We start from the raw sequence: 26,276 nt of genomic DNA on the forward strand, positions 1-26,276 counted from the left end.
GAGATTTAACGAGTCGAATGTTTGTAGCAGGTCCTGCGAATTGGGTCAGAGAGAGAGGAATGTGTGAGAATACAGTGGAAAGCGTGAAAGTGATTCAGAAAGAGGCTTCAGAAAGCGAGATAAGCAAGTGGAAAGAAAGTACTGGAATGTTAGATGAGATAGGTTGTTGGGTGGAATTATCTGAACATCAACGTTGGCTGTTACCAGATGCCTATGTTCTCCCAGTGGTTACTATGGCACATGGTCCAGCCCACTTAAGTGCAAAAGGCATTTGTAAACTTCTAGCTCCAGTGTGGCAAAATGAGAATATCCTAAAATGTGCAGACAATGTAGTAAAGCACTGTATTGTTTGTTTAATGTACAACCCGGGAAAGGGAACCCCAACTCCAGCAGGTCACTTTGCTCCTCCGACATATCCATTTGAGGTGTTGCAAATCGATTACATTCATATGGAGCGATGCAACAACCTCAAATATGTTCTGGTGGTAGTATGCGCCTTTTCAAGATGGATAGAAGCATATCCTCTAAAAGACAACACAGCTTAATCCACGGCTAAAATCCTTCTAAAAGAATTCTTCCCCAGGTTTGGTTTGCCGCGCATTGTCTGGAGTGACAATGGGAGCGAATTTGTTGGCCAAGTCATGCAGAAAAGTTTGTGCTGGTCTTGGCATCAAGCAAAAGTTCCATGCGGCAAATCACCCACAGTCAGCGGGTTTAGTAAAGTGTTACAACAGAACCTTGAAATTAAAATTAGCAAAGGTTCAAGCAAGTACAGGACTCAATTGGCCCGATGCTTTGCCGTTAGCACTGCTATCCACCAGAACTGCAGTACACTCTCGTTTGGGACTTAGCCCTTACGAAGTGGTATTTGGCCGTCCGGCCAACGTATGGGGAATACCTCGCCCTAAGAAATTCTCAGACTTGCCATATCCAATGTTGATTGATTATCTGCATGACCTTACGACTAAATTGCGTGTTCTTCATCAACAGGTTCAGAGTGCTCTGCCGGAGGCTTCCACAGACCCAGGTCACTCCATCCGACCAGGTGTCTGGGTGTGTGTGAAGAGTTTTCAAAGGTCCAATAATCTACAACCCAGGTGGCGGGAGCCTCGAATGGTCTTGTTGACTACAAGGACAGCAGTTAAAGTCGAAGGAAAGAAAAATTGGATTCACGATGTGCATTGCAAGAAAGTGCCTTTGCCTTTGCCTTTTGATCAGTGGGTTCGCAGAGGTGTTGGTGACTGTGAAATCGAAAAGACTCCACGATCCGTGCCTTTTAGCGATGCACACCTGAATGGGACACTGTCTGAGAGAGAGGACGACGACATTTTACAGGAAGCAATTCCATCGCATCGTCGCTTGGATACGACTGAACCACAAACATTGTTCCAAAATCAGAGTGTTCCAGGGAAGGAACACTACAATCTAAGACCCAGACCAAAGAACATTTAAGACTTTCTACTCTCTTGTGTAGTATTCTGTTCCAGTTGCAGGGTCATGGTAGGAGTCTAGGTCACGACCTGAGTAGTGACAATAGGTCTGCAGGATCTTCAGTGTCATAGGACGGTAGAGCATCGTGACTTCAGTGATTGAGGAAGATTGCCGTGAGCATCCATTAGTAAGATGGAAACTACACTAAGTAATAAAGAAAGAAGAAATGAAATGAAGAAAGCATCCTGTAAATTAATGTACAGTCGTTTTAGTATAACTTTATGTACTTTTATATCATTATGTATTGCTTTGGCGATTATTGGTTGGATAATTTATGCTTTGCAGCCAAAAGATGCCTCCCCTTCTTCTTCTTCTTCTTTGTCTTCTTCTACTATCTCTCCACACCTCTTTCATACTCTTCCTTCACATGAACTCGTTAGAAGAACTGAGTATTATAACAATTCCGTTATCCAACTATTACATCAGCATCAATTAGTGGTTAATACAACTGATTGTTGGGTGTGTGCTCTTATGCCACATACCACAGAGAAAGGAATGCCCTATCTAGTTCTTCCTTTTTCTTATGAAGGTTCTGCTTGGGCTTACTTCGTCATTTTCTCCAACGCTTATCGAAGCAAATTCAGACGATCTGTTAGTACACAAATTAATTATCCGGATTTTAGTCATAGTTCTTTAATTAAGGGTATGGTAGTTATGGCTAAAATCATGGAAAACAGCAAAATTCCCGTTGACGAAAGAAAAGCATACACTAATTGGAACGTCACCCAATACATGTCTAGTCTCAGTACTAAGGTTGGAAAAGGAAAGTCATCACCAATCTGGACTATACCACATCAGGGCAACTTCTGCTTACAGATAAATGATCGCCCTTCTGACACTACACAAAAGAATAACTGCTCCTACACGTACGTTTATTCCTCTCAGAACTCGCCTCCTTTAGTGCCTTCTCAAGGCACCTATTTCATTTGCTACAACAGAGCTTATACTTGGTTACCAACGGGTTTCTCTGGCACTTGTTATATAGCCTTCCTTCTTCCCCCTACTTACACTGCTTCCGCAAATCGTCACCGAACCCGATATGGCAGAGGGATTATTGATTCAAAGGACACAGCAGGACAAGAGGGAGGAGATTTCCTTAAAGGTTTTCTTCCCTTCTGGGGTCCAATGGCTAACAGCAGAACTATAAGGCAATTGGTCCGTGTCGTAGAGACTACAATAGACATCACTGTAGGAGCCTTAAGTAACATCACGGCAGAACTATAGGCGGATCGTCTTATGACCTTACAAAATCGAGTTGCCTTAGACTTTGTTCTTGCCGATCGTGGTGGAGTGTGCAAATTGATCGGGTCAAGTTGCTGTATTTTCATTCCTAATGACGCTCCGACAGTATACCAAGCTATCTCCAAGTTGCACATAATCTCCGAGTCTATTCATCAGGACGAAGGAGATTGGTCTTTAACGGAATGGTTTTGGGGACTACTGTCCAAATGGGGTTGGAAAGCATTGACATTCCTTGGTATAATCCTGATCATTATATTTTCCTGTTGCCTTTGCATACACTGTGGTCCCGCTATCTGTGATCTTTGTGCTACCATGTGCGTCCCAAAACCCAAGCCACAAGTAACAGAAAACATAAGAATGATGTTACAGCAACAGCTCGATGACCTCATGGCTATTGACGTGGACTCAGATTAACGTGAGTCTATCTTGCCTGAGTTCTGGCAAAAGGAGGGTCTGAGGAGGGGAACCACCTTTACAACGCAACTTTTACAACGCTATGCTATTACAACGCATTTTTTACAACGCAAAAACTTTTACAACGCATGCTTTTACAACGCATGCTATTATATGGTAAGTACTTTTACAACGCATATACCTTTACAACGCATTATTTGTAAATGCCTTTACAACGCATGCATTTACAACGCATGCATTTACAACGCAAGATGTTATATGGTAAGTACTTTTACAACGCATATACTATTACAACGCATTTTTAAATGTTGGTATTTTAATTAAAATAAATATATATCGTATAATTATTTTTTATTAAAAAAATTGTAATAGAAAAAAAGTGATTAGTTTATCAAAATATTAATACTTGAGTATTTTGTCTAGTAGAAATGTTTTGTTGGATAGTTAAATTAATTCTTGAGTATTTTAATATTAATACTTGAGTATTTTGTCTAATAGGAATGTTTTGTTGGATAGTTAAATTAATACTTGAGTATTTTAATATTAATTCTTGAAACTTAATACTTGAGTATTTTGTCTACTAGAAATGTTTTGTTGGATAGTTAAATTAATACTTGAGTATTTTTCAAAATAGAATGAGTTTTTTAATATTTAATTTTATACATATTACAGTGAATAGTGAGTATTTTTAAAGTTAAATAAATAATTGAGAATTATTCTAAATTGAAAGAGTATTTAATATTTTATTTAAAATAAATAAGAGTGAGTAACTAAATTTTAATACTTGAGTATTTTTAAAATATTAAAGTGTATTTCTTAAATTTATTAAGTTCATTGGTTTTTTCAAATTAAGAAACAGCATATTTTAAATTTAATTTATTTAAAGTTTGTGAGTACTTTTTAAAAATATTAATACTACAGTATCTATCAAAAATTTAAATAATCAGATATGTAAATACTAGAGTATTTATAAGTTCCAAAAATAGAGAACATTTTATTAAAAAAAAGGAAGAGTACTTTTGGATTATTTATTATAAAAATTAGATAAATTTAAAAAAAAATATTAAAAATATAATAATAGTTGAAATATTAAAAGAGTAATAAAAAATGCATTTTAAAAACAATAATAGTTTAAAAAAAAAAAAAGAAAATAATTACTTACTTTTTTAAAAAAATTCCCACGCTTTTCCATTGAAGTCTATGAGCGTCTTTGTCCTTTATTTATTTTGGCAGCATCAGAATATACAACCCGCGGAACAAGAAAAGAAGGATCAGAAAGTGAAGAAAGAGAAAGTTTTGAAGGGAAAAGACAATAGAGTCGAGGTAAGGAACATATTTAGTAAATTAACATTTAATTAGTTACAATTTTGAAGTTTAAATAACTATTGAAAAAATAATGACAGCAAACAATTTTTGTTTTCACATTTTTTATTTATAGAAAAATCATGAAAAAATAAACCATATTTTTAATGAATTTTGCAATGTAAGTAACATTTTTAAAACAAAATATAAATAATTTATTAACATTTATAAACATTTATTTACAGATTAGTTAAAAAAAGTAGTCCGCTATAAATTTAGATGCACGCGATGACGTAATGACGTGAGCGTCGACGTAATACGCCATTTTGCAGAGCATCGGAGGAGGAAGCAGCAGGAAGCTGATCTGCTGCCAGGTAGGAAATATTTTCATTTGTAATTGTAGAATAAACCTTTAAAAGGGATACATATATAGTGAGGAAAGAATAAGGGGAGGTTGCGGGAAAACTAATTGATTACTTAATTGTTTTTAAACATGTCCACATTAATGTCATTAATGTATGCCTATGTCGGGTCGCTAAAAGTTATTTATTTAGTTAAAAAAAGTATGTAACTGTTAAAAAATTAAAAGTTACTGTTCAGAAAGTTGATTTGTTTATTTAGGAAGTAAAAAAAGTAATGTCGATCTTCATTTCTAAGTGCAAAAAAGTTGCGTACTTTCTAATTTTGAAAAATAACGATTGTTAAAAAAATGATGATTAAGCTGCAAACTGCATTTCGGAATATGGTTTGAATTGCAGAATTTACATATGTTTGAGTTTTGGTGATTTGTTTGGACGGTAATTAAATTGGAATTTTTCGGTAATTTAATTAATGGAGTTCCGATGTTGAACAATAGTTCAAATACTATGGGACAGTAAATTTGTAGACATTGGTAGTTTTTGCTTGAAATGAAGATTTGTTTTAAAAAAAAAGAACCCGACTTGTTTGTTTGAAAAATTTTTTAGAAAATACCTTGGTATGCCAATTGTAATTTGAAAATTAGTAAAATTTAAAGCAAAGCAGGAAAGTAAGTAATTACATTATTTCAAAAAGAAAGAATGTTAGAAAGATTTTCCAGGTAGTCTATAGCCACACACAACGAAAATTGTTGTAGAATTGCCAATAGTCTCTCAGACATTTCCCTTGTTTTGACTGTTACTCGTGGGTTTAGACTACCTGCGAGTGTTTGTGCTATTCTCATTTCTTGGAAACTTTGCTCCTTCTTCAAAGTTTCCAAAAATGAGTAGAAGTTAGGATGTGGTTTACCAATTGTATGGTTGAAGGAGTTATGCCATCCCTCAATGGCATTGTTTGTTTTTGCTTCTCCCTCTAAACAACTTGTGTAGCAGTTCCACCACTCCACATGGAATCGTGGCTTCCTCCTGCGACCCGATCTGCTTAGGTGTCCAATCCATGTGTCCTCAAAATAATTTAGAATGGGTGCCAATTTTTCTTCGTTACTCGTATAATAAACAGATTCTATAATTGCAGTGTAGTACTCGTCCACACTATCGGGAGGAACAAAACAAAGTGCAGTTAATTTTTTAAGTTCAAATTGTAGTTTGCTATCCCGAGAATATTCTGCAACTAGGGATGTTTTCTGTAATTTACGCCAAAATGCCTGCGAAAAATGGAAAAAACATCCCTGAATTTGGGTATCCGTGTACGTTTTAGTGATCACATTGATCATGCTCAATTCAAAATCAATAATTATTTTTCGAGGACTTGAAGATGTTTTACTTTTAATCACTGATAAAAGTTCAGTGTATGTTGCAGAAGTCTTATCAGGTAGCAAACTATAAACTAAGGGAATTACACTATTGTTAATTTTAGCATGTATAGTGTAAATTTGAGTGAAAGGATGGGGTGTACTTTTAAACGTCCCATCCATCATCCAAATTTCACTACTTTCTAACTTAGCAAGGTTACGTGGGGTACTAAAAATTAGAATACGTTTCTGAGGGTTTTCGTTGTCATGCAGAAGGAAAGGTTCATCAGAAAAAGAAATAGAAAGATCATGAGGAATTCTAATGTCAGAGAAAGTATGTGGTGTAGATAATTGAATGTTACTTGCCTGCTTTTGTCTCTGAATAATTCTTCTCAAATTAGGTATTATAGGCATGTTACTAGCAACATGACTGGGGACATGCTGTGCAACCTCTCTTAAAATTGATCCTGTAGAATCATTGGAGGTGCTTGCAATAGCTTTCATCTCGTTTATTGTTTCTCTAATTTCTACATCCATTGCAGAGGCAGAGTGGTTATGTTCTGTGGTTTTCACAACCAAATTATCAACAGTAACCGCTCTGCCACTGCAATGGGTAGTGTAGTATTGCACACACCTCCAATGATTTCTAGTTAAACTTATTCTTTCCTTACTATATATGTATCCACCATGGTTTAATAAATTTTTGCCCTTCCTGGATTTAATAAAGTTGGCAGCTCCCAGGCTAGACATTATCTGAAAAGAGGAGAAAACACAAAATAATTAGCCTGAATACATTTATTAATTACCTAAAACATAACATTTACACCATCCAACACATTCCCTACTGATGCACCTTCCTGGAGTTAGAATAGTAAATTGCACCCCTACACCATCCAACACTTTCCCTACTGCTGCACCTTCCTGGAGTTAGAATAGTAAATTGCACCCCTACACCATCCAACACTTTCCCTACTGCTGCACCTTCCTGGAGTTAGAATAGTAAATTTAACCCCAACACCATCCAACACATTCCCTACTGATGCACCTTCCCGGAGTTAGAATAGTAAATTGCACCCCTACACCATCCAACACTTTCCCTACTGCTGCACCTTACCGGAGTTAGAATAGTAAATTGCACCCCTACACCATCCAACACTTTCCCTACTGCTGCACCTTCCTGGAGTTAGAATAGTAAATTGCACCCCTACACCATCCAACACATTCCCTACTGATGCACCTTCCTGGAGTTAGAATAGTAAATTGCACCCCTACACCATCCAACATTTTCCCTACTGATGCACCTTCCTGGAGTTAGAATAGTAAATTGCACCCCAACACCATCCAACACTTTCCCTACTGCTGCACCTTCCTGGAGTTAGAATAGTAAATTGTTACCCCTACACCATCCGACACTTTCCCTACTGCTGCACCTTCCTGGAGTTAGAATAGTAAATTGCACCCCTACACCCTCCAACACATTCCCTACTGCTGCACCTTCCTGGAGTTAGAATAGTAAATTGCACCCCTACACCATCCAAAACATTTCCTACTGATGCACCTTCCTGGATTTAGAATAGTAAATTGCACCCCTACACCATCCAACACTTTCCCTACTGCTGCACCTTCCAGGAGTTAGAATAGTAATTGTTACCCCTACAGCATGGTACATTTTTAAAACAGCTTCACCTTAGAATGTTGGATAAAATTACCTTTTTCTTTCGAAGTTGCTTTTCTTGCTGACTCTTCTTAAGTGGGAATGGCGTGTAGGCTGGAGTAGACACTTATGAGGTGATTGGATTTCGAAAGGAAAAATAAATGTCTGGAAAAGTGAAAAAAGAAAAGAATGAGAAAACTGAACGATGTTGAGAAATGCGATTTTACAATAATTTTTTAAAAATTGAATATTTGTTATAAGTTGCAGTAGATAACACTTTCCCTAATGCTACACCATCCTTTAGTCATGAAATAAAATTCTGAATTCTGCAAATGTAACCATAATTAAATTGGTTTTTTTTCAACATTAGCAATGAGATAGCTAGTCTAATATATTGAAGGTTAAGAAACCATCATGAAAATCAATACCTTGTTTTGTAGAACTTGCTTTTCTGGATGAGGCTTCTGAAGATGATTTGGTCTGTTTGTTCAAGATTTAACGTGTGTGGTGGAAAGAATCTTTCTGTAAGGAATCAAATTGTTGTCTTTTGAAAAAAAAGAGGATAAAAAAAAATTTAACGTTGGTTTGAAATGTAAAATCTGAGCATATTTAAATTAATAATGACATACAATATAACTAATACTACATGACACTGTACTAACCAATGCACCTTCCTGTAGTTGAAATAGAGATATGTACCCCTACACTATTAAAAAATCTCCCTAATGTTGCACCTTCCTGGAGTAGAAATAGTATATTGTTACTCTAAACTATCCTTTATTTTTCTAATTTGCTACGTTAGAGGAGTAATAATTGCAAAAGGAAGGATTAAAAATTGTATAGTAAAAATAGTACTGAAAAGGTAACATACCTTTTTCTGTTATTGTTTGTTTTCGTGCCTTCAAGGTAATGCTTGCAGCAGGATAAAGTTTTTTTTGGGTACAGATGTACTCTGGGAAAAAAAAAAGTTGAATAAATTAATGTTCCTTAGCCAACGTTGGTTGGAAAAAAAAAAACAATTTATAAACAATTTGATATATGACAAAGGAGTATGATTAACAATTGGTGAAAGAAAACATATTACACATTTAATGCATTTTTCTAAAAAAAAAAAAGGTTAATCCGATACTATCACTAAATTACTATAATGCAGAACATTCTAGGACTTTGAATAGAAATAGTTGCCCTAGTAATATGAATCGCTTTTCCAGATGTAGTACCCAACTGAAGTCTTATTAGTAATTGTTACTCCTGCATCATGGTATTTTTTCGTTTATGATGTAGTGAGATTGAGGTTTAAAAAAAACACACCATTGCCATACATCACTTTAGGTAATTTTTAAAAATATATTTTACAAGTAAAACCATTACAAATAAATTACATTTACCTTCACAATTTTATATGTCAGTCGTTAACGTGGTGGTGATGCTCAATTAGGTATACCAATTGTTGAATCTCAATATATTCCGAGTTTCTGTTTTTGGAAAATAAAATACTTGTTTTAAGTTGGTGTATATTTTTAGTGATAATAAATTAGAAACAGTACATTTTAAAAGTTATTATTAAGAATTTTATTTAAATTTTTTTTGGGTTAAGAAAATATATTTTCCTCAAAACCAACGTTTAAAAATATTATAATGACTTACTAGTAGTTGCTCTATTGTAATGCTTTTACGAATGAATTCCGTGCTCTCTCTGAGGAGGTCGCAGTGGAGGTGACAGAGGGTCAGCTTTTCACGTCTGGTCTCTCTGCTAGTTGATAATCAACTGAGTGCAAAATGGTGTCTTCCTTGTATTTATAAGTTTTACTCTGTGTCACTATTAATTTTTTTAAAAACTGCGTTCGTTGTGTTTTTTTAAATGCTTTGTTTTACTGTGGAAAATGATAATTTAAAAATGCTTTTTAAAAAATATTGTTTTGATTCATTTGCTCCGTTTTGGCATCCATTTTGGAACATGTCTTTTGGTATTGTTTACATAGAAACTGTGGTAGGACAAGTTTTACAAGTGAGATGGTTAAAATGGCGCCTATGTGTATGTGTCCTATGTTTTACTTTGTTTACTTACTTTCCGATCTAATCATGAAAAAAATGTCTATGTTCTGTTATTTAAATTTTCTTTTTTTTTGTAAAACTGTGTAATGTGTGAAAACTGAATTTTATGGGGGATTTTGAGTATTAATTTTAATACTCGAGTATTAATTTTAATACTCGAGTATTAATTTGGTAATGCGTTTCAGTCGATTTACGTACAGTTTTTCTCCACATTTTAATACACTTCCCCACCCTAAAACCCCTAATTTCCCTGCATCCCCTGCCAGATTTTATTGAACTTTTAATTTAAAATAAAAAAAAATCGCGTTGTAATGGTATGCGTTGTAATAGATTTCGTTGTAACAGCACTTTTCAGTATTTTAATAGGTTTTGCGTTGTAAGAGTATTCGTTGTAAAGTAATGCGTTGTAGTAGTACTTGCGTTGTAAAAAATGCGTTGTAAAGGTATGCGTTGTAATAGCATGCGTTGTAACGTCATACATCCGTCTGAGGAACTTCGATTTTCGATCACGATCGAATCGACCCGCCATTTTGTGACCCGCCGCCATTTTGTGTTGCCATCACTCAGGCAGCACGGCGAACAAAGTCTATTCTGCTTTTTCTGTAGCCTGGTGTCGAAATACGCCCTCGGCCTCTATTTGCAAAGCTGGTGTTAGAACTAGCCGAGTACACTAATCCCTGTCTGGCTTTTCTAATCCCTGTTTCAACTATCTGTTGGCTCACACTATTCTTTCCTGACTTTATCTTATCGACTGGCCTTCACTGTCTCCTGCTAGCATTCTCTTGTTTCCTCCAATACACACAAACGTATCTCTCCACCTGCAAGTTAGTTATGAATCTGTTAATGTATCAGCTTGAGGGTGGGGTGACAAACACAGTTGGAGGAGAGGTCTCTTCGAGTCATCTGATATTTCTGTTTTCGAACCTTTCCTATTGGTTCTGCTTTGTTTTCCCACTTTCCCTATTGGCTCTTTCTTATATGCTCTGGGAGTGTATCTCGTTAATAATTGCATCGTTGTATAGTACTTAATCTGATGCGCCACAGAGTGAAGTGGCAGTCTCCTGAGAACATAGTTTGTGTACTTCTAGGATAACTGTACTAGCTGCAGCTAAATAAATCTGATCTTCTAACGCCGACATAGTGTCCCGTGTCTCTGTGTAGTGAAGCAGGAGAACTCCGGAGACATAGGGCGTACCCTGCGCCGCCAGGCCCAAAAGGTTCTGGTTCTTCAGCTTCCTTCTCTCCAGTCTAGCTCCCTGTTAGTTCAAACAGACAACAACACCACAATGTGTTATTTGAACAAACAGGGGGGCACCAGGTCGAGACCTCTCTCTCTGGAAGCGCAGACCATCTGGAAATGGCTTTCAGCAAGAAATCTAAACATAGTGGCCATTCACCTTCCAGGGACTCAAAACGTTCAGGCAGATGCCCTAGCCGGGATTTCATCGAAGCTCACGACTGGGTGCTCAATGACGAGGTCACGCAGGACATCTTCCAGCAATGGGGTGTGCCAGACATCGATCTGTTTGCTTACGTGGCAAACACCAAATGTCCCATCTTCGCATCCAGGTTTCACCAACTAGGTTCACGGGGCAATGCCCTTTTGATAAAATGATCTCAGACATTACTGTACACCTTTCCACCAATTCCGTTGATTCCTGCAGTGATCAACAAATTCTACAGGGCCAACACCAGAATGATCCTGATAGCTCCGGAGTGGCCTCGTCAGTGGAAGTACCCGGACCTTCCTCAGCTGTTGGAGGTCCCACACAGGAGCTTACCATGTTGCCCAGACTTGCTGTCCAAGAAGAAGCGAAAGGTGTTTCATCCCAATCTCTCATCCCTGAGATTAACGGCATGGCTCCTGAAGTCCTTCAATATGGACATTTTGGTGCCGATCACGATCCGGTAAAAAATGCCCCCGTACGACTCGTATCGGGTCTTTTTACCGTACGAATCGTACAAGTGCCGTACGAACTGGCAATCACGATTCGCATGGTAAAAAGTCCATACGAACCGCACTGGGAATATTTCCCCACACGTCCTCGGGTCGGAAAATGTGTCCGACACGTCCTCGTACGATTCACCGTACAAACGTGAAAGGTGAACTCCGACCGGGGAATCACGATCCATCCCGGGCGTCCGAATGTACAACCGTATGGAGAAAAGACCGTCCGCACCGAACTCCCATAACAACCATGGAGACGTCCAAACAGGTGCCCGGTACGTGCCGTACCCCCCCCAGCCCCCGTAGGTACGGGCCGACCCCCCCCAGCCCCCGTAGGTACGGGCCGACCCCCCCCCAGCCCCCGTAGGTACGCGCCGACCCCCCCCCCAGCCCCCGTAGGTACGGGCCGACCCCCCCCAGCCCCCGTAGGTACGGGCCGACCCCCCCCAGCCCCCGTAGGTACGCGCCGACCCCCCCCAGCCCCCGTAGGTACGGGCCGACCCCCCCCCAGCCCCCGTAGGTACGCGCCGACCCCCCCCAGCCCCCGTAGGTACGGGCCGACCCCCCCCCAGCCCCCGTAGGTACGCGCCGACCCCCCCTGTGTGTACACCCGTGTACGGTGCGTACCCCCCGTGTACGTTTGAGTCGTACCCCCACCCGTGTATGTACGGTGCGTACCCCCCGTGTACGCTCGAGTCGAACCCCCCGTGTACGCTCGAGTCGAACCCCCCGTGTACGCTCGAGTCGAACCCCCCCGTGTACGGTCCGACTCGAGCGTACACGGGGGGGTTCGACTCGAGCGTACACGGGGGGGTTCGACTCGAGCGTACACGGGGGGTTCGACTCGAGCGTACACGGGGGGGGTTCGACTCGAGCGTACACGGGGGGTACGCACCGTACACGGGTGTACACACAGGGGGGTCGGCGCGTACCTACGGGGGCTGGGGGGGGGGTCGGCGCGTACCTACGGGGGCTGGGGGGGGGTCGGCGCGTACCGGGCCACCTACTCTGGTCGATTCGCGCCGTACTTCGCTTTTGCGGCACTTTTTGGGTGCCGTGAAAATATTGCCGTCCGGACTGCTGTCGGTTCGAATCGTAATTCCTGGTTCGTGAAACGCTGCCTGAAAGCGTCCCGACGTCACGTCGCAGCATTCCCGGATCACATTCGTATGTATATTTTCGTCGGTCGGTGTTTTTTACGATTCGTACGGAAATGGTGTTTCCGTGCGAATCGTAATTCCATGTTTGTAAAGTTTTACCACCGGGTACGAGTCGGACGGGGAATTCGCTCCGACCGACGGTTCGTACGCGGTTTTTAACGGATCGTAATCGGCACCTTAGACTTACCTTCGTAATGTATGAACATTCTCAAGGAGACGTTCCACCAGGAAATCCTACGCTTTCAAGTGGAAGCGTTTTTACTTATGGTGCATGAACAAGGGTCAAGATGCAGTCCGGGGGCAAGAGCAGGTGATCTTGCCGTATTTGCTACATTTGGCCGAATCTGGTCTGCAGTTCTCCTTCATAAAGGTTCATTTAGCAGCTATTACTGCTTATCGAAAGTCTCCGTCACAGGTTTCCTTTTTCCGAATCCCTGTAGTTAAAGATTTTCTTGAGGGAATAAAAAAGGTTTACCCACCAATTAGATCTCCAGCTCCACCTTGGGAGCTAAACATAGTTCTGGCTAAATTGATGGGTGCTCCTTTTGAGCCTATTCACAAGGCTTCTCTACAGCACTTGTCATGGAAAGCTGCTTTCCTGGTCGCCATCACCTCTGCACGCAGGGTCAGCGAGATCCAGGCCTTGTGTTGTAAAGAACCTTATACTGTTTTTCATGCAAACAGAGTGGTGTTAAGAACCCATCCGAGTTTTTTGCCTAAGGTGGTTTCGGATTTCCATATTAATCAGATCATCACTCTACCCACATTTTTTCCCAATCCCTCAACTCCTCCTGAGAGGTCCCTTCATTCTCTGGACCATAAGAGGGTTCTAAAGTTCTACCTGGACAAAACAAGGGCTTGAGAAAACTTGGACTGGCTGTTTGTAAACTATGGTTCCATAAATGCTGGTTCTGCGGCTTCCAAAAGATCTATCTCTAGATGGATTGTCTCTTGTATATCCTTCTGCTACCAACTGGCCAAAAAAAAACATGGCCCATTCTACCAGAAGAAAAGCCTCAACCACGGCTCTCCTCGGGAATGTACATGTTGCAGAAATTTGTAAAGCAGCCACGTGGCGATCAGTACAAACTTTCACTCGCCCTTACTGTTTAGACTCTGACACTCAGGCGGATGCTTAGTTTGGGCAAGCCGCTTTGAGAAATCTGTTTGGGTGACCTCATCCGTAAAATGTTGAAGTTTGATGTACTTATGCTGCTACTCGTCCGCAGGGAAGTGCGTATGGTCTTGCTATTCTATTCAGTGCTTATTGATGAGTATCCCCTGGAAGAGAAAGATAAATTACTTACCTGTAATCCTAGTTCTCTTCCAGGGGTATATCAAAAGTCAGAAGCAACCCTTCCGCTTCCCCGGACGAGTATTGAGAGTATAGTATTGTTTTCAATTTTCCTGCCATGATTCCTCAATGTTTGTGCACCGTAAAAAAGAACTGACCTAACTGTCACCCGTGGTGCATGATGGGAGTAGGGGGCTCCTGGAGGTCTTAAAGGCATGGTGTCCAGGTTCTTGGAATCCTTAAAGGCAGGGTGCCAGTGTTTTTATTACTGTGACGCTTTTTCTGTTATGCAGCCTGTGGGCTTATTGCCTGCTATTACTTGCCTTTTTTTCTGAAAAAAAGGGCTGTGTTGGAACACTATTACAGTATATGTAATCTGTTGCAGTGTTTATGTAATAGATTATTATCTTTTTCTAAAAAATCCATGTCATTTTGGAATATTAGCCTATTGGAAGTACATTAGGCTGCATATTTATGTATGTATACATGTATATATGTATGTTTTGGAAGTACTCTGTACTTGTTTGTCTAAACATACACATATATATGTATTTTTATATATGCTCCGGGATCCCGCACATGGGCAGGGATTATTCAGTGCTTATGACTTTGATGAGTATACCCCTGGAAGAGAACTAGGATTACAGGTAAGTAACTTATCTTTACCGTGTATTGCAAGATCCTTAGGTGTGGCATCTAGGCATACCACCCCCAGTACTCAATGTAATCTGAAAGTAATTACTGTGTAATTCAAACTGCTTTTTAAAGCAATACCAACCTGTAACAATTGCAACTCCATCCTCAATTGCATTTCTGTGTAAAGGTTTACAATTGAAAGTATATTTTACAAGTCCAGGGGTGTAACACAGGCCTCCGCAGCCCCCGCGTTGCGGGGGTCCCCCACGCACCAGGGGCACCCTCCTTTTATATTTATCATATGATTTATTGTAATGGTGCGCAGGGCACACACGCACTCGGCCTCAATAAATTAAAGGATGCACATGGGCACGGCAGGGGCTAACACAGGGTTGGGGGGGGGGCGGGCCCGCGCTCCAGAGGCCCCCCTCACTCACTTGATTTAACATCATGATTTTAATGGTTCGCAGGCATAAATTAAAATGATGCACAGCAGCACACGGCGCGCGCACGCCTCAGAGAGGCTTCGCTCTTCTTAAAATTAAATGGTGGTACGCACGAACGGCCGGGCCCGCCCTGGGCTTCAGAGGCTCGCTCTTTTATTATTAGAATAGTGCGCAACTGCTGTGAAGTGCGCACGCACGGGCCCGGCCGGGCCTTTGAGCATCTTTAATAATTAATGGTACGCGGGCCCGGCCGGGCCTCTCTGACTGGTTAAATAGTGGGGGCGCGTTGTGCGCAGTTGTCTACGCGACGCGCCTGCGCTGTTTTTACTGTGAGGCAGGTGTCCAATGTACTGATTGTACTGGTCATGCGTGTGCATTGCAGAGCGCGCAATTAAAAGTGCGATTGTACCGAGATCCATCCGATCCCCCTGGTCAGCCACGCGGCGATGAGAAGGACCGTCCGAGGTCCGACGTCCATCACCGGCCATAATTGACATTATTAATACCAGCCCTGGGACCTGCCTGGCTAGCCTTGCCCAGTTGCCTTCTCTGACTTCAGCTCTTCTCTGCTGCTGCCCGGCCCGCTCGCGCCTACCTGAAGCAGCAGACCAGTCCAGGCCAGCCCCAGCCCTCACGTCAGGTGAGTCTCGGTCCGAGCCTAGGCAGCATTGGTCCGTGGTGTCAAGTATTTTATATCTGCATCGGCAGTATTTGCATAACTGACCAGTGATTAAGATTTTGAAAAAATTGTGTAATTTTTATTTGGTGCAAATGTCTGTTCATGACACGCAAATGTGTGTTGTGGTCGCTCAAAATTGTGCCACCTTGGTTCAGTTTGCATATTCTGGTCCTACTGATTTATGTAAGAACTTTCTGCTCTTCATTCACAATCCCACACAAAATGTGGATCATAGTTTGCGGAATGTGTCTCTCCTTCTTTCCAGGAGGAGGAGCTGTTCTCATTGGTTCCTCCTCCCTTGCTACCCTGATCTCTGCTAAGGGTCAAGAACTTGGTAGTGTTATTTTCTTTCATTCCTTGCATGGGGAGTTAAAAATACAGGATGAGATTTCCTTAAACATAGGCATATGTTAACATGTATTTGTAGTATAATGCTAATATGGAGCAGTGGGTGTAGTGTTTTGTTATAAGTGACTGTTTAATTTGCTAAAATGTGACAGGCATCCACATGAGTGCATGTCTAAGAGTTAAATAAATGTGGAAATATGCCATTTTATGACTCCATTTATCTCAAAACACAGAAAAAATATGGATAATTACCAATAAGATGTCCTAAAAATAAATATGATTAAATACAGATGGAAATGTTAAAAAAAGTAAATGCCATAAAACCGGGAGCCCTAATCATAAACAAGGTTTGTACGGGCTCAGTTAGTATTTTGCTGCCTGATGGCATGAGGTCTGTCTGAACGTATGTGGGCAGCACCTCTGATGCGATCCACTTTGCGATTGTTATGGCACAAGAAGGGGTGAGAGGAAAAACAATAAGTGGGTATTTTTGCCCATAGACTCTTGTTGTTACAATACCCGCTCTCCTATTCCTGCTCAACGCTGACTCCTGCTTTGACTAACTAAATGCATTATTGAATGGGACTAAGAGAAAGGTGCACATGGGACAAGGCAGTGATGGATCTGAGTCTTAAAAGATGGATTTATATTTGATGCCAAATCATTGAAACAGTTAATACTTCCTCCTTTTTCAACTGGAGGTTCAAGGTCCACACTTGTTGGTAAAGGAGAGAAACCCAAGCACTTCAAGAAAGTGCTCCCTTTTTCTCTTTAGGTTGTTTTTTGTACATAAGGCATTAAAGACATCTACCACCAGGATGTAGTAAATATCTGGAGATGTCTGAGGGATGAAGCACTGTGTATTCGGCATGTGTAGAATTGTAGGTGGTGGTCGTTATGCCTGCGAGAATTTGTAATCAACCGTGGCGTGAAGATATTTCATTAGGTGAGATGTAAAGTAGCATAGATTATTCTGGCAGTATTAGGATAATTGTAACAGATCGATTTTTCTGGCCTGTGAAAACCCAAATGGAGCATGCCCAGCACACAATTCCACCTGGTGGTATAAGATTATATAAACAAAGTTGGTCATACCCCAGCCAGTGCATATGTGTGTGTGTGCAGTCCACCTGCTCATGGCAGGGAGTAACTGATCCTGAGGAAGGTTGGGGAGACCCCAACATTCTGAGCCAGAGTCTGAACTTGTATTTGCTATTTTGTCTGCTAGAAATTACTGCAAACCTAACCACACGACACAGGATGGTTTACTCCCATCCAAGATGAACATGAATAGGATAGCACTGACCCCCCCTCCCTAATTGTGACACCTTCCAATTTGCAATTCTGAGAACAGCAGAGGAGCGCCCGATGCCTCTGACCTTTCTCTCCCCACAGACCTTCTCAGATCCTCACAAGCCGGAGCGCTCTCCCGCCCCCAGGCCCAGCACTTTCCATATTATTATTTGGATTGATACTATTTATCTGACATGGGGTTTAACTTCCTTTCGCCTTGCACCAGAGAATCTGGCAAACCAAACAGACAGACCCAGCAGCAACCCCATCTACACTGCACCTGCTGCACCTTTTGCTTGAGTGGCACCCCTCCCCGGATTGTGACACTGCCTGGGCCCAGCATTCGCCAGAGGTGCAACTGTAGGGCAGGAAGGCCTCACACTCGAAATCAGTGAAACAGCATCATCAGAGGAAAGCTGTGTGAGGCTGTTCATGTTTTAAATCGGAAAGCATGGACGCCACTGCCCAAAAATGCCAGGGAGAGTGAAATTGACATCAGACGCCCTTTGACCTTGTGGTATCAGTGTTGACCCGTATTCCTAGACACTTTGGCTGACCCTCAACAGGCCCCTATTTGCCACTGGTGAGCGCAGATAGGCTGTCTGTGGCAACAGTACCCTGCGGCCATCTTATATGGCATTTGCCTCGTCACTCTGCCCATTGGCTACGTCACAGTGAGTGTTACTGTCAAGAGGTGAAAGGCGTCCAATGTGCAGCACAGGGCACCCATCTCAATGCGCACAAGAACGCACAGAGTGCGCTAAGCGCAGAATGCACAGGATGCAATATTTATCTTATGCACAGCACCAACTTCTCATTATGTAATGCACCACTGAATCCCTTTGTAAACTGGTTACAGAGGCTTAGGTTTTTCTGGTTCCAGGCAGTACCCCCTGGGCCTATTACTTACATTGGAATTGTACTTTTACTGCTGTAGTGTGAAAAGGCATTTCATGAAAAGGAATATAAAGTAGGGTTGCTTAAAGAAAAATGCCAGCCATTTGTTGTATAAAGACACTGAAGACCCCGTCTTGACACTAAGGGGCCAATTCCGATCCGGTAAAACCCGTGTACGAATCGTTGTGCGGAGCGTTTTCTCCGTCCGACTCGTACCCGGGAAAAACACCTTACAAACCCGCAAGTAGGAGTCGTACCGAAACACCATTACCGTACGATTCGTAAAAAACACCGACCGGCAAAAAAATACATACAAATCTGAATCTGGACGGCGCATACGCAACGTCCGGACGGAGTCAGGCAGCGTCTTACGGACCAGCAAGTACGAATCGTGCCGACGTCACTCCGCACGTAGCATTTTTTACGGGAGTCAAAAACTGCCGGGAAATTGAGGACGACGCGAACGAGGAGCACCGGTACGCGACGGACAGCCATGACCCCAACCTACGCGTCATCCCGGCCCTCATAGCCTACGACCTTGTGTTCCGAAACCGACGCAGACGCCGCAGAAGGTCAGAACAACCCCCAGGGGCAAAGGGGGGGGTGCAAGGGGCAGGAAACATAAGCCACACCCCACAAAAAACAAAGATATCCTGCACAACAATTACCTCCATGGTCTGGTCACTTCGGGGGGCGTGTCCACCAATCCCACGTCCTGCCACAACGGAAGTGGACATGAATGCGTACCCGTCACCACCACAATGGTGGTACGGGACGTCCCCACGCCCCTCAGAGCGTGGGTACGGGCCATACCACACCTACCCCTACGTCACACCAACAATGGCGGTACAGCCCGTACCCACGTCCCAAAGGCATGGGTACGGCCCGCACCCCCAAAGTTGGGGTGCCGTAGGGGTACGGGCCGTACCCAGGCCTACAGCGCATGGGTACGGCACATACCATGCCTACCCCTACGTCACACCAACAATGGCGGTACGGCCCGTACCCACGTACCAAAGGCATGGGTACGGCCCGCACCCCCAAAGTTGGGGTGCCGTAGGGGTACTGTGGAAATATGGATTTTCCTGGTCAGTTATGTCCCCTATCTTGGACCCCAACGGTTCCATGTGTATATCACAAGCACATATATGTCCCCCCCCAGTTCCAGTTATGAAGACGCAAATACATGTATGCCCACCGTCAACATGTCCTCTGCCAGATCCGCCATGAATAGGCCGGATATTCCATTCTTAAATATGAAAGGCCACCGGCTTTATATGGCTCAGTTACTCCATTTTTCAGTCCAGGCAAGTAGGCCCTGATTCTGTCATCAAACTCTTCTTGCCTTCTGCCTCTAAAAGCTCCAGCCCGAGCCTGCATCTGTGACCATGAACTTTGTCTCATTCTCTGCGCGGCTCACGAAGCCTGACATCAGCTTACTCTCTGCCAAGAACTGTATTTCACCTTCGAATTATCTGCTTCCCCCTCAGCCAATGCATTCCTGCCTAGTAGTTTAAGTAAACATTCCTCCAGTTACCAAGCAAAAAGGCCCATCTTCTCTGTCCTCATGCAAGTAATTCATAGCCTTGTTACCATGGAATATTCCTACCCCCTCGCATTCAGTGTAGACACTTAGACGCTTGTACACGCACAGTCAGTATAGAATAGATTCTGTCCGAGAGTCCTCCTTTTTGGATAACATAGTTCTTTAAACATAGGATGTTAGATATGATTTGGGATTAGGTTGACTTGACCTCCCAGACTTCTTGTCTCCACATATAGAGCTAAATGTCAAGTCCCCGTCACCCCCTAGTTACACGTCAATTACACGTCATACTGCTGCGCGCGCATCCATGCCAAGTATTATCTTATAGATCCACCTATACATGACATCACAACCAATCATGTTCCTTTCTACTCATTATTACACCCATTTTCGGTTACGCAAACCAAACGTCAATGTCCTTATCAATTGTTACGCCTACTATATTCACTTCATTATAATGTATGGACTATAAAAGTTACTTCTTGTCAATAAAGTATGTACTTCACTTCCTGAACCCCCGTGGTGATGGAACTTGAGGCATCCGATTATAATCGCTTATTGGAATAAAGCCCATTCCGAAACTCTAATATCACGGATTCTGCCTCTCATTTTACTGAGCTATTTTACTATGTTTCTGTATCAAATTCAGTCCCGGTAAAGGAGAAATATTTACCACATGATGGCGCCCGAATAGGGACACTTTCTCATCTCACGCGCCGGCGGTGCGTTGCAGGCCCGGTCTCCTGCCACAGCTGGACGGACAATAACGCGTACCAGCAGGATTTCCTGTATCTCCCTCCGGTCAAGCGGGGGCGACTGAGACTGCGATCAACACCCAGACGAGGCGGTGAGAAGTGCGAAGTATCCCGACCAGAGCCTAGCTGAGAGAGCAAGATCCGAGGTATATAGAGACCCACCAGTCCGAAGTCAAGCCCAGTGTCCGACGAGTCGAGTCGAGTCGAGTCCGGTCCGGTTCAAGTTCAAGTTACTGAGGCCTTCCGTTTCCGAAGCTACCCGGTGAGTACCATTGCTGGGGAGGCATTTCTGACGTGCACATAGGTTGTGCCGGTCAAGACGGGTTTGGGTACACAAATCCGGTCTGCACTGTTTTAGCAGTGTATCTGTACTGTTTAGCAGTATATCAAGTATTCCGAAGTATTCCGAAGTGTCTAGTTATTGTCTAGTTATTGTCGAGAATTAAGCTTGGTGATTAGTTATGCAGACGATCATCATTGTTGTTTCAGTTAATGGTTTAATGTTAAATGTTTAAAGTGTTTAAGTATGTTCTGAATATCGTGGTATGAATGACTGTTCATTATCGTGTTTATTGTATTAAGTCTGTTCAAATTCAAGTATCAGGTCAAAATCAAGTATAAGGTCAGTTCTCAATATGCCGCTCTTTTCGAAATTAAGACAGATCACTACCAGAAAAGGGGTTCTCGAAGAAGCAGTCCCTATTCCTCCTAGGGACACTCCAGGGCACTTTATGTATCACAAACATGGCTTAGACGCTATATTATTTCTTGATTTATGGGTAGACTATACCAAGGGATTACCAGAAAGTCAGAGGTGGCCCACAGCGGGGACCTGGGATGCAGAGTGCATCATGAAAGTCGAGGAAGAGTTATGGAGAAGAAAAGTCAGACAGTCACAGAAAGACGCCGTTGAATTATGGCGTAAAGAATCACATAGACGAACAGAAAAAGCACGTAGACAGGAGGAGAAGAGTAAAGAGAATTCCAATAAAGTTCGAGAGAATCTATTAATTGAGGAAGGTATCCGAGTAAAATCAGAACAAGTAGACAGACAAAGAAATGCCCTTATGAATGGTATGTATCCCCTCCTGGCCGAAGGATTACCTAAGGCTACTCCAGAGACACCAAAAGACTTGCCAACCCCATTGTTCCCAATAAAGGTACATCCTAAGGGGCATCCTAGAACCGCAGAAGATGTTTTTCTTTCCTCATATTTAGATGACGCAGCTCCCGAGTATGCTAATTCCGCCCCACATAGACCGCATACCAGGGAGGTTCAACGCCAAGATCCAGTACCCGTATCCCTGCAGCAACAAATCGAGTCACAAGTTCCGGCAAGCACATCTGTTTCTGTATCCGCTCCTACAGCTACTTCCATGGCTGTGTCCACACCTGCAGTTGCTGTGTCACGTTCGACGAATCCTTTTACACCCGACGCCCCAGATGGGGCCGCGGGAGGAGCTGCCAATGTCTTTTCTACACCACCCAGAATAAATAAACTTACTTTTCAAGAGTCAGCGCATTCACGTACACCCAAACTCCTTAGTGCTCGTGCGCTTAAGGAACTTCTTATAGATTGTAGATATGACCCGGTGCCTGGAAAGGAGGACGAAATGACCCTAGCATCATTGCGTATCAGACGAGCCGCAGTGTATTTAGCGAAGTTACCAGGAATGACTGCGCATCTAGATAATATATACCATTTTGTCCAAACGGGGCGAGATCCAGAATGTATTTACAGAGCTATGGAATACCAGAAAGTAGAGATACAGGGGGAACTGTTACGTTTCCTCATAAACTGTGTGATCAGAAATCAAGACCGACCGGGGGTAGACCCGGAAGCAATGAAAATTCTTACAAGATGGAGCCAGAATATATCGGAAGGGAGACATGATAAACAAAACTGTATAATAGCCATGTGCCGAAAGATCCGTAAAGAAATAGAACGCCTACACGAAGAACGATTAGAGGTAGACGAGTTCGAACAAAACGAGGAAGAAGGGTCCGGACTGCCCACAGGACAGTCAGACACCATAGCCTATGTAGGTAGAGGAAGATCTTGTAATAGGAATCAGACTAGATGTCATACTGACCCAATACGTCCGATATGTCCAGATAATAACAGAAATTTTCAAATACCTATAATTAACATAAGGTCTAACGAGCATTCGTTCCAAACCGCCGACAAACTACTCCGAGAACGAAGGGGTTATCATTTCCTCGATTCTATGGATGAACAAGATTTAGCCAGGGCAGCTGTCCATTGGGTGGACAGTCCCGGAAAATATAGTGATGATACAGTAGTACGCACATTTTTGAATCTTACCCCAGATGAACAAAGGTTAGCTGGGATTTATATGATTCAACAACTCATTATACTATATCGGAGTCAGCATTCGGACCCTGGTCCCTTGCCTGACATACTGACTGAATAACTTATGAATAAATGGAGAGGTCCAGGTACTGAATTAATTAAAGAAATTCTAGAATCAAGAAAGCAGTATATTCTTTTTGTATGTTCAGAACATGTTCCATTGTCTGTCAAGGAAAGAACTACGTATCACATAGATAGACAGAATCCCTTACGAGAAGTGCACCCAATAAAGGGTGAGGACAATCAGTTTAAACGCGTATTTGTATATACGCCCATATCAAAAATAGAATTGTTAGAAATGAAGAAAGTGGTACCCAGTCATGACAAAGACCCAGCGGGTTTTCACCGAGAAATTAAAGACATGCTACTCATGGGAGAGTATACCTACCCCGACATTATGACAATATTAAAGGTGTTGATGCCTGCTGGCATTTATGAGAAACTCAAGGAAAAAGAGTGGGAGATAGGTGATCAAAAGATAGAATGGTCAGCATTAGAAGCAGAGGAAAGGGCCCGAGGTCCAGGTTCGGGGCTTGGGGACAAAACTAAAGCACTACCAGGTCTACTAGTACAGGTACTGCCACGTTTATTAACTACGAAAAAGGAAGATTGGGGTACAATTTCAGCCTGTAAGCAGAAGCAAGATGAAGACACTAGTGATTACTATGCCCGATTTGAAAAATGTTTTGGTATAAATAGTGGCATAAAAGCAAGTAGCGAATCATACCCACATCTGTTTGTAACAAAATTAGTAGAAAATGCTCTGCCCCCAGTAAAGAATAGAGTATTAAAATTCGAGAGTACCTGGCAAGGTAACACTCCAACACAAATGTTACAAATGTTACAGTACCACCACAATAGAATTAAAGAGGAACAAGAACATGAACACAGACGCATGAAAGACACGAAAATGAAAATGCTAGTTTCCCAGACAGTTCCAGCTGAAGGACATAAAAAGGGTATGACACATTCCGATTCAGCAGGACCTGTAAAGGGGACATGCAATTATTGTAAAAAGCCAGGCCATTACGTACACGATTGTCCAGTTTTAAAACATAATATCGCCATAGGTAAAACACAAGAAAGATCACGGCCACTAAGACAAGATCAGAATGAACAAGGAGCTATGCAGCATGCCCAGGCCATGCCAGCCGCACAACAGCCAATACAGTTTGTGCCAGCTGCACCACCGTTGCCTGCTGCTGCCACACAGACAACAACACGACAAATGTATCAGACCGCACAGTATGAATATCCCGAGTATCAGCGTTACGCATGAACAAGCCTAGAGAGGGAAGTTGACTTACCCCTTATCGAGATTCCTGTAGATCAAGAAGGACCTTATGTACATAGTAAATTATTAGGTCAAGATAGAAAATTTTTACTCGATACAGGGGCAAGTCGAACAACTATAAAACGTAGTGAAGTTCCAGGGGCACCCCTCTCAGGCTCACAGAATATTTCCCTTGGTTTTTCAGGAAAACCTATTGTTAATGAAGTGTCACAACCTCTGCCACTTACGATAGGACCTTTGACCCGAACTACAGATTTATTGCTTACTAAATCATGTCCAGAAAATCTATTAGGAATAAAAACATTAAAAGCTCTAGGAGCTATAATATGTTGTTCTCCGGAAGGAGTAAGATTGTTTTTACGTGATTTTAAAGGTCACTATGTATCTAGAGACATGGATCCCCGACTGCAGGCCTTACCTACACGTCTATGGGCACAAGGCCCTACTGATGTTGGTTGCATGAATATTACACCATATCGAGTCACATTAAAGGCAGGAGTGGTGCTACCACGAATGCGACAATACAAGTTACCACCAGATGCTGTAGTGGCTTTACTACAAATCATTGACGAACTCATTGCCCAAGGAGTAGTTGTGGAAACAGACTCCAATATATGTAATTCACCGATAATACCGATTCTTAAACGAACAGATCCTACAGCGCCGCCAGTATATCGATTGGTTATTGATCTGCGCGAGTTAAACAAATGCATTGTGCCACAATTCCCTGTGGTCCCAGATATCTCGTCATTATTGACAGCTATTGATTCCGAAGCAACATTCTTTACTGTAATTGATCTCAAAAACGCCTTTTTCAGCGTCCCAATAGATCCGGAAAGCCAATATTTGTTCGGATTTAGTTTAAATGGACGTAGCTTTAAATTCACACGCGCACCTCAAGGATTTACAGAAAGCCCCAGCATCTATAGCCAAGCATTGAAACGAGAACTCGACAGTATCCACATGCCAGTTAACACTGCCTTGCTTCAATATGTCGATGATCTGTTGATCACCGCAAGAAGCGAACCTGAATGTGAGAAAGCATCACTGACAGTTTTACAATTTCTAGCCGAAAAAGGGCACAAGGTGTCCCCTTCTAAGCTGCAATTCTGTGTCCAGCAAGTTGTTTATCTTGGACACTCGCTGGACAAGGAGGGAAGGCAGCTTACACCCGACCGCATTCAGTTAATAACTAACATGCCAATACCCAAGACACAGAAGGAGGTGCGGGCTTTCATAGGCCTCACTTCATATTGTAGACAGTGGATCCCGCAGTATGCATTTCTAGCAAAACCACTCATTCAATTGACAACACAGGAGGCAGCCACCTCGACTGTTCTCCCTTGGACTCAGGAACACACACAAGCTTTTGAAAGCCTAAAGAAAGCTTTATGTCAAGCACCCGTTTTAGCAACGCCATGTTACAAAAAACAGTTTACACTCTTTGTTACAGAACGCGAAGGTACTGCTTTGTCAGTACTCACACAGGATCAAGCAGGAGCACACAAACCATGTGCCTATTTCTCTAGTACATTAGATCCCGTAGCTCAGGCTTTGCCTGCGTGCCTGAAATCAGTAGCAGCGACAGCTTTAGCAATCAGACAAAGCGATGCCATAGTGTTAGGACATCCATTGACAGTTCAAGTACCCCACGCAGTAGAGGTTCTTGTAAATAGAACGCAAACACAACACTTGACTATAGCGCGACTTACAGGATATGAACTTACATTGTTTCAGCCA

The 26,276-nt window shown here is 42.4% G+C and overlaps 2 protein-coding genes across 3 annotated transcripts in view; one reads left to right on the top strand and one right to left on the bottom strand.

The window, feature by feature from the left end:
- Positions 1–26,276, top strand: part of LOC146854247 (V-type proton ATPase 116 kDa subunit a 4-like) — a 2,520,670-nt gene that overhangs the window by 2,129,877 nt on the left and 364,517 nt on the right. The gene's annotated exons all lie outside the window — the stretch shown is intronic.
- On the bottom strand, positions 4,701–8,360 carry LOC146854249 (uncharacterized). Of its 2 annotated transcripts, XM_085652028.1 has the most exons (3): positions 8,240–8,360; positions 7,867–7,976; positions 4,701–6,910 (listed from the first exon to the last, which is right to left on the bottom strand). In XM_085652028.1, exon 3 carries the CDS (start codon positions 6,905–6,907, stop codon positions 5,495–5,497), a length of 1,413 nt encoding a protein of 470 aa, XP_085508154.1. In that variant the 5' UTR covers positions 6,908–6,910; positions 7,867–7,976; positions 8,240–8,360; the 3' UTR covers positions 4,701–5,494. The 2 variants fall into 2 exon arrangements, with proteins under 2 accessions (XP_085508154.1, XP_085508155.1); XM_085652029.1 differs by lacking the exon at positions 8,240–8,360 and having other exon boundaries at positions 7,867–8,097.

Source organism: Triturus cristatus, chromosome 4_1, assembly GCF_964204655.1.
Source record: "Triturus cristatus chromosome 4_1, aTriCri1.1, whole genome shotgun sequence".
In the NCBI taxonomy this organism is placed as follows: Eukaryota; Metazoa; Chordata; class Amphibia; order Caudata; family Salamandridae; genus Triturus; species Triturus cristatus.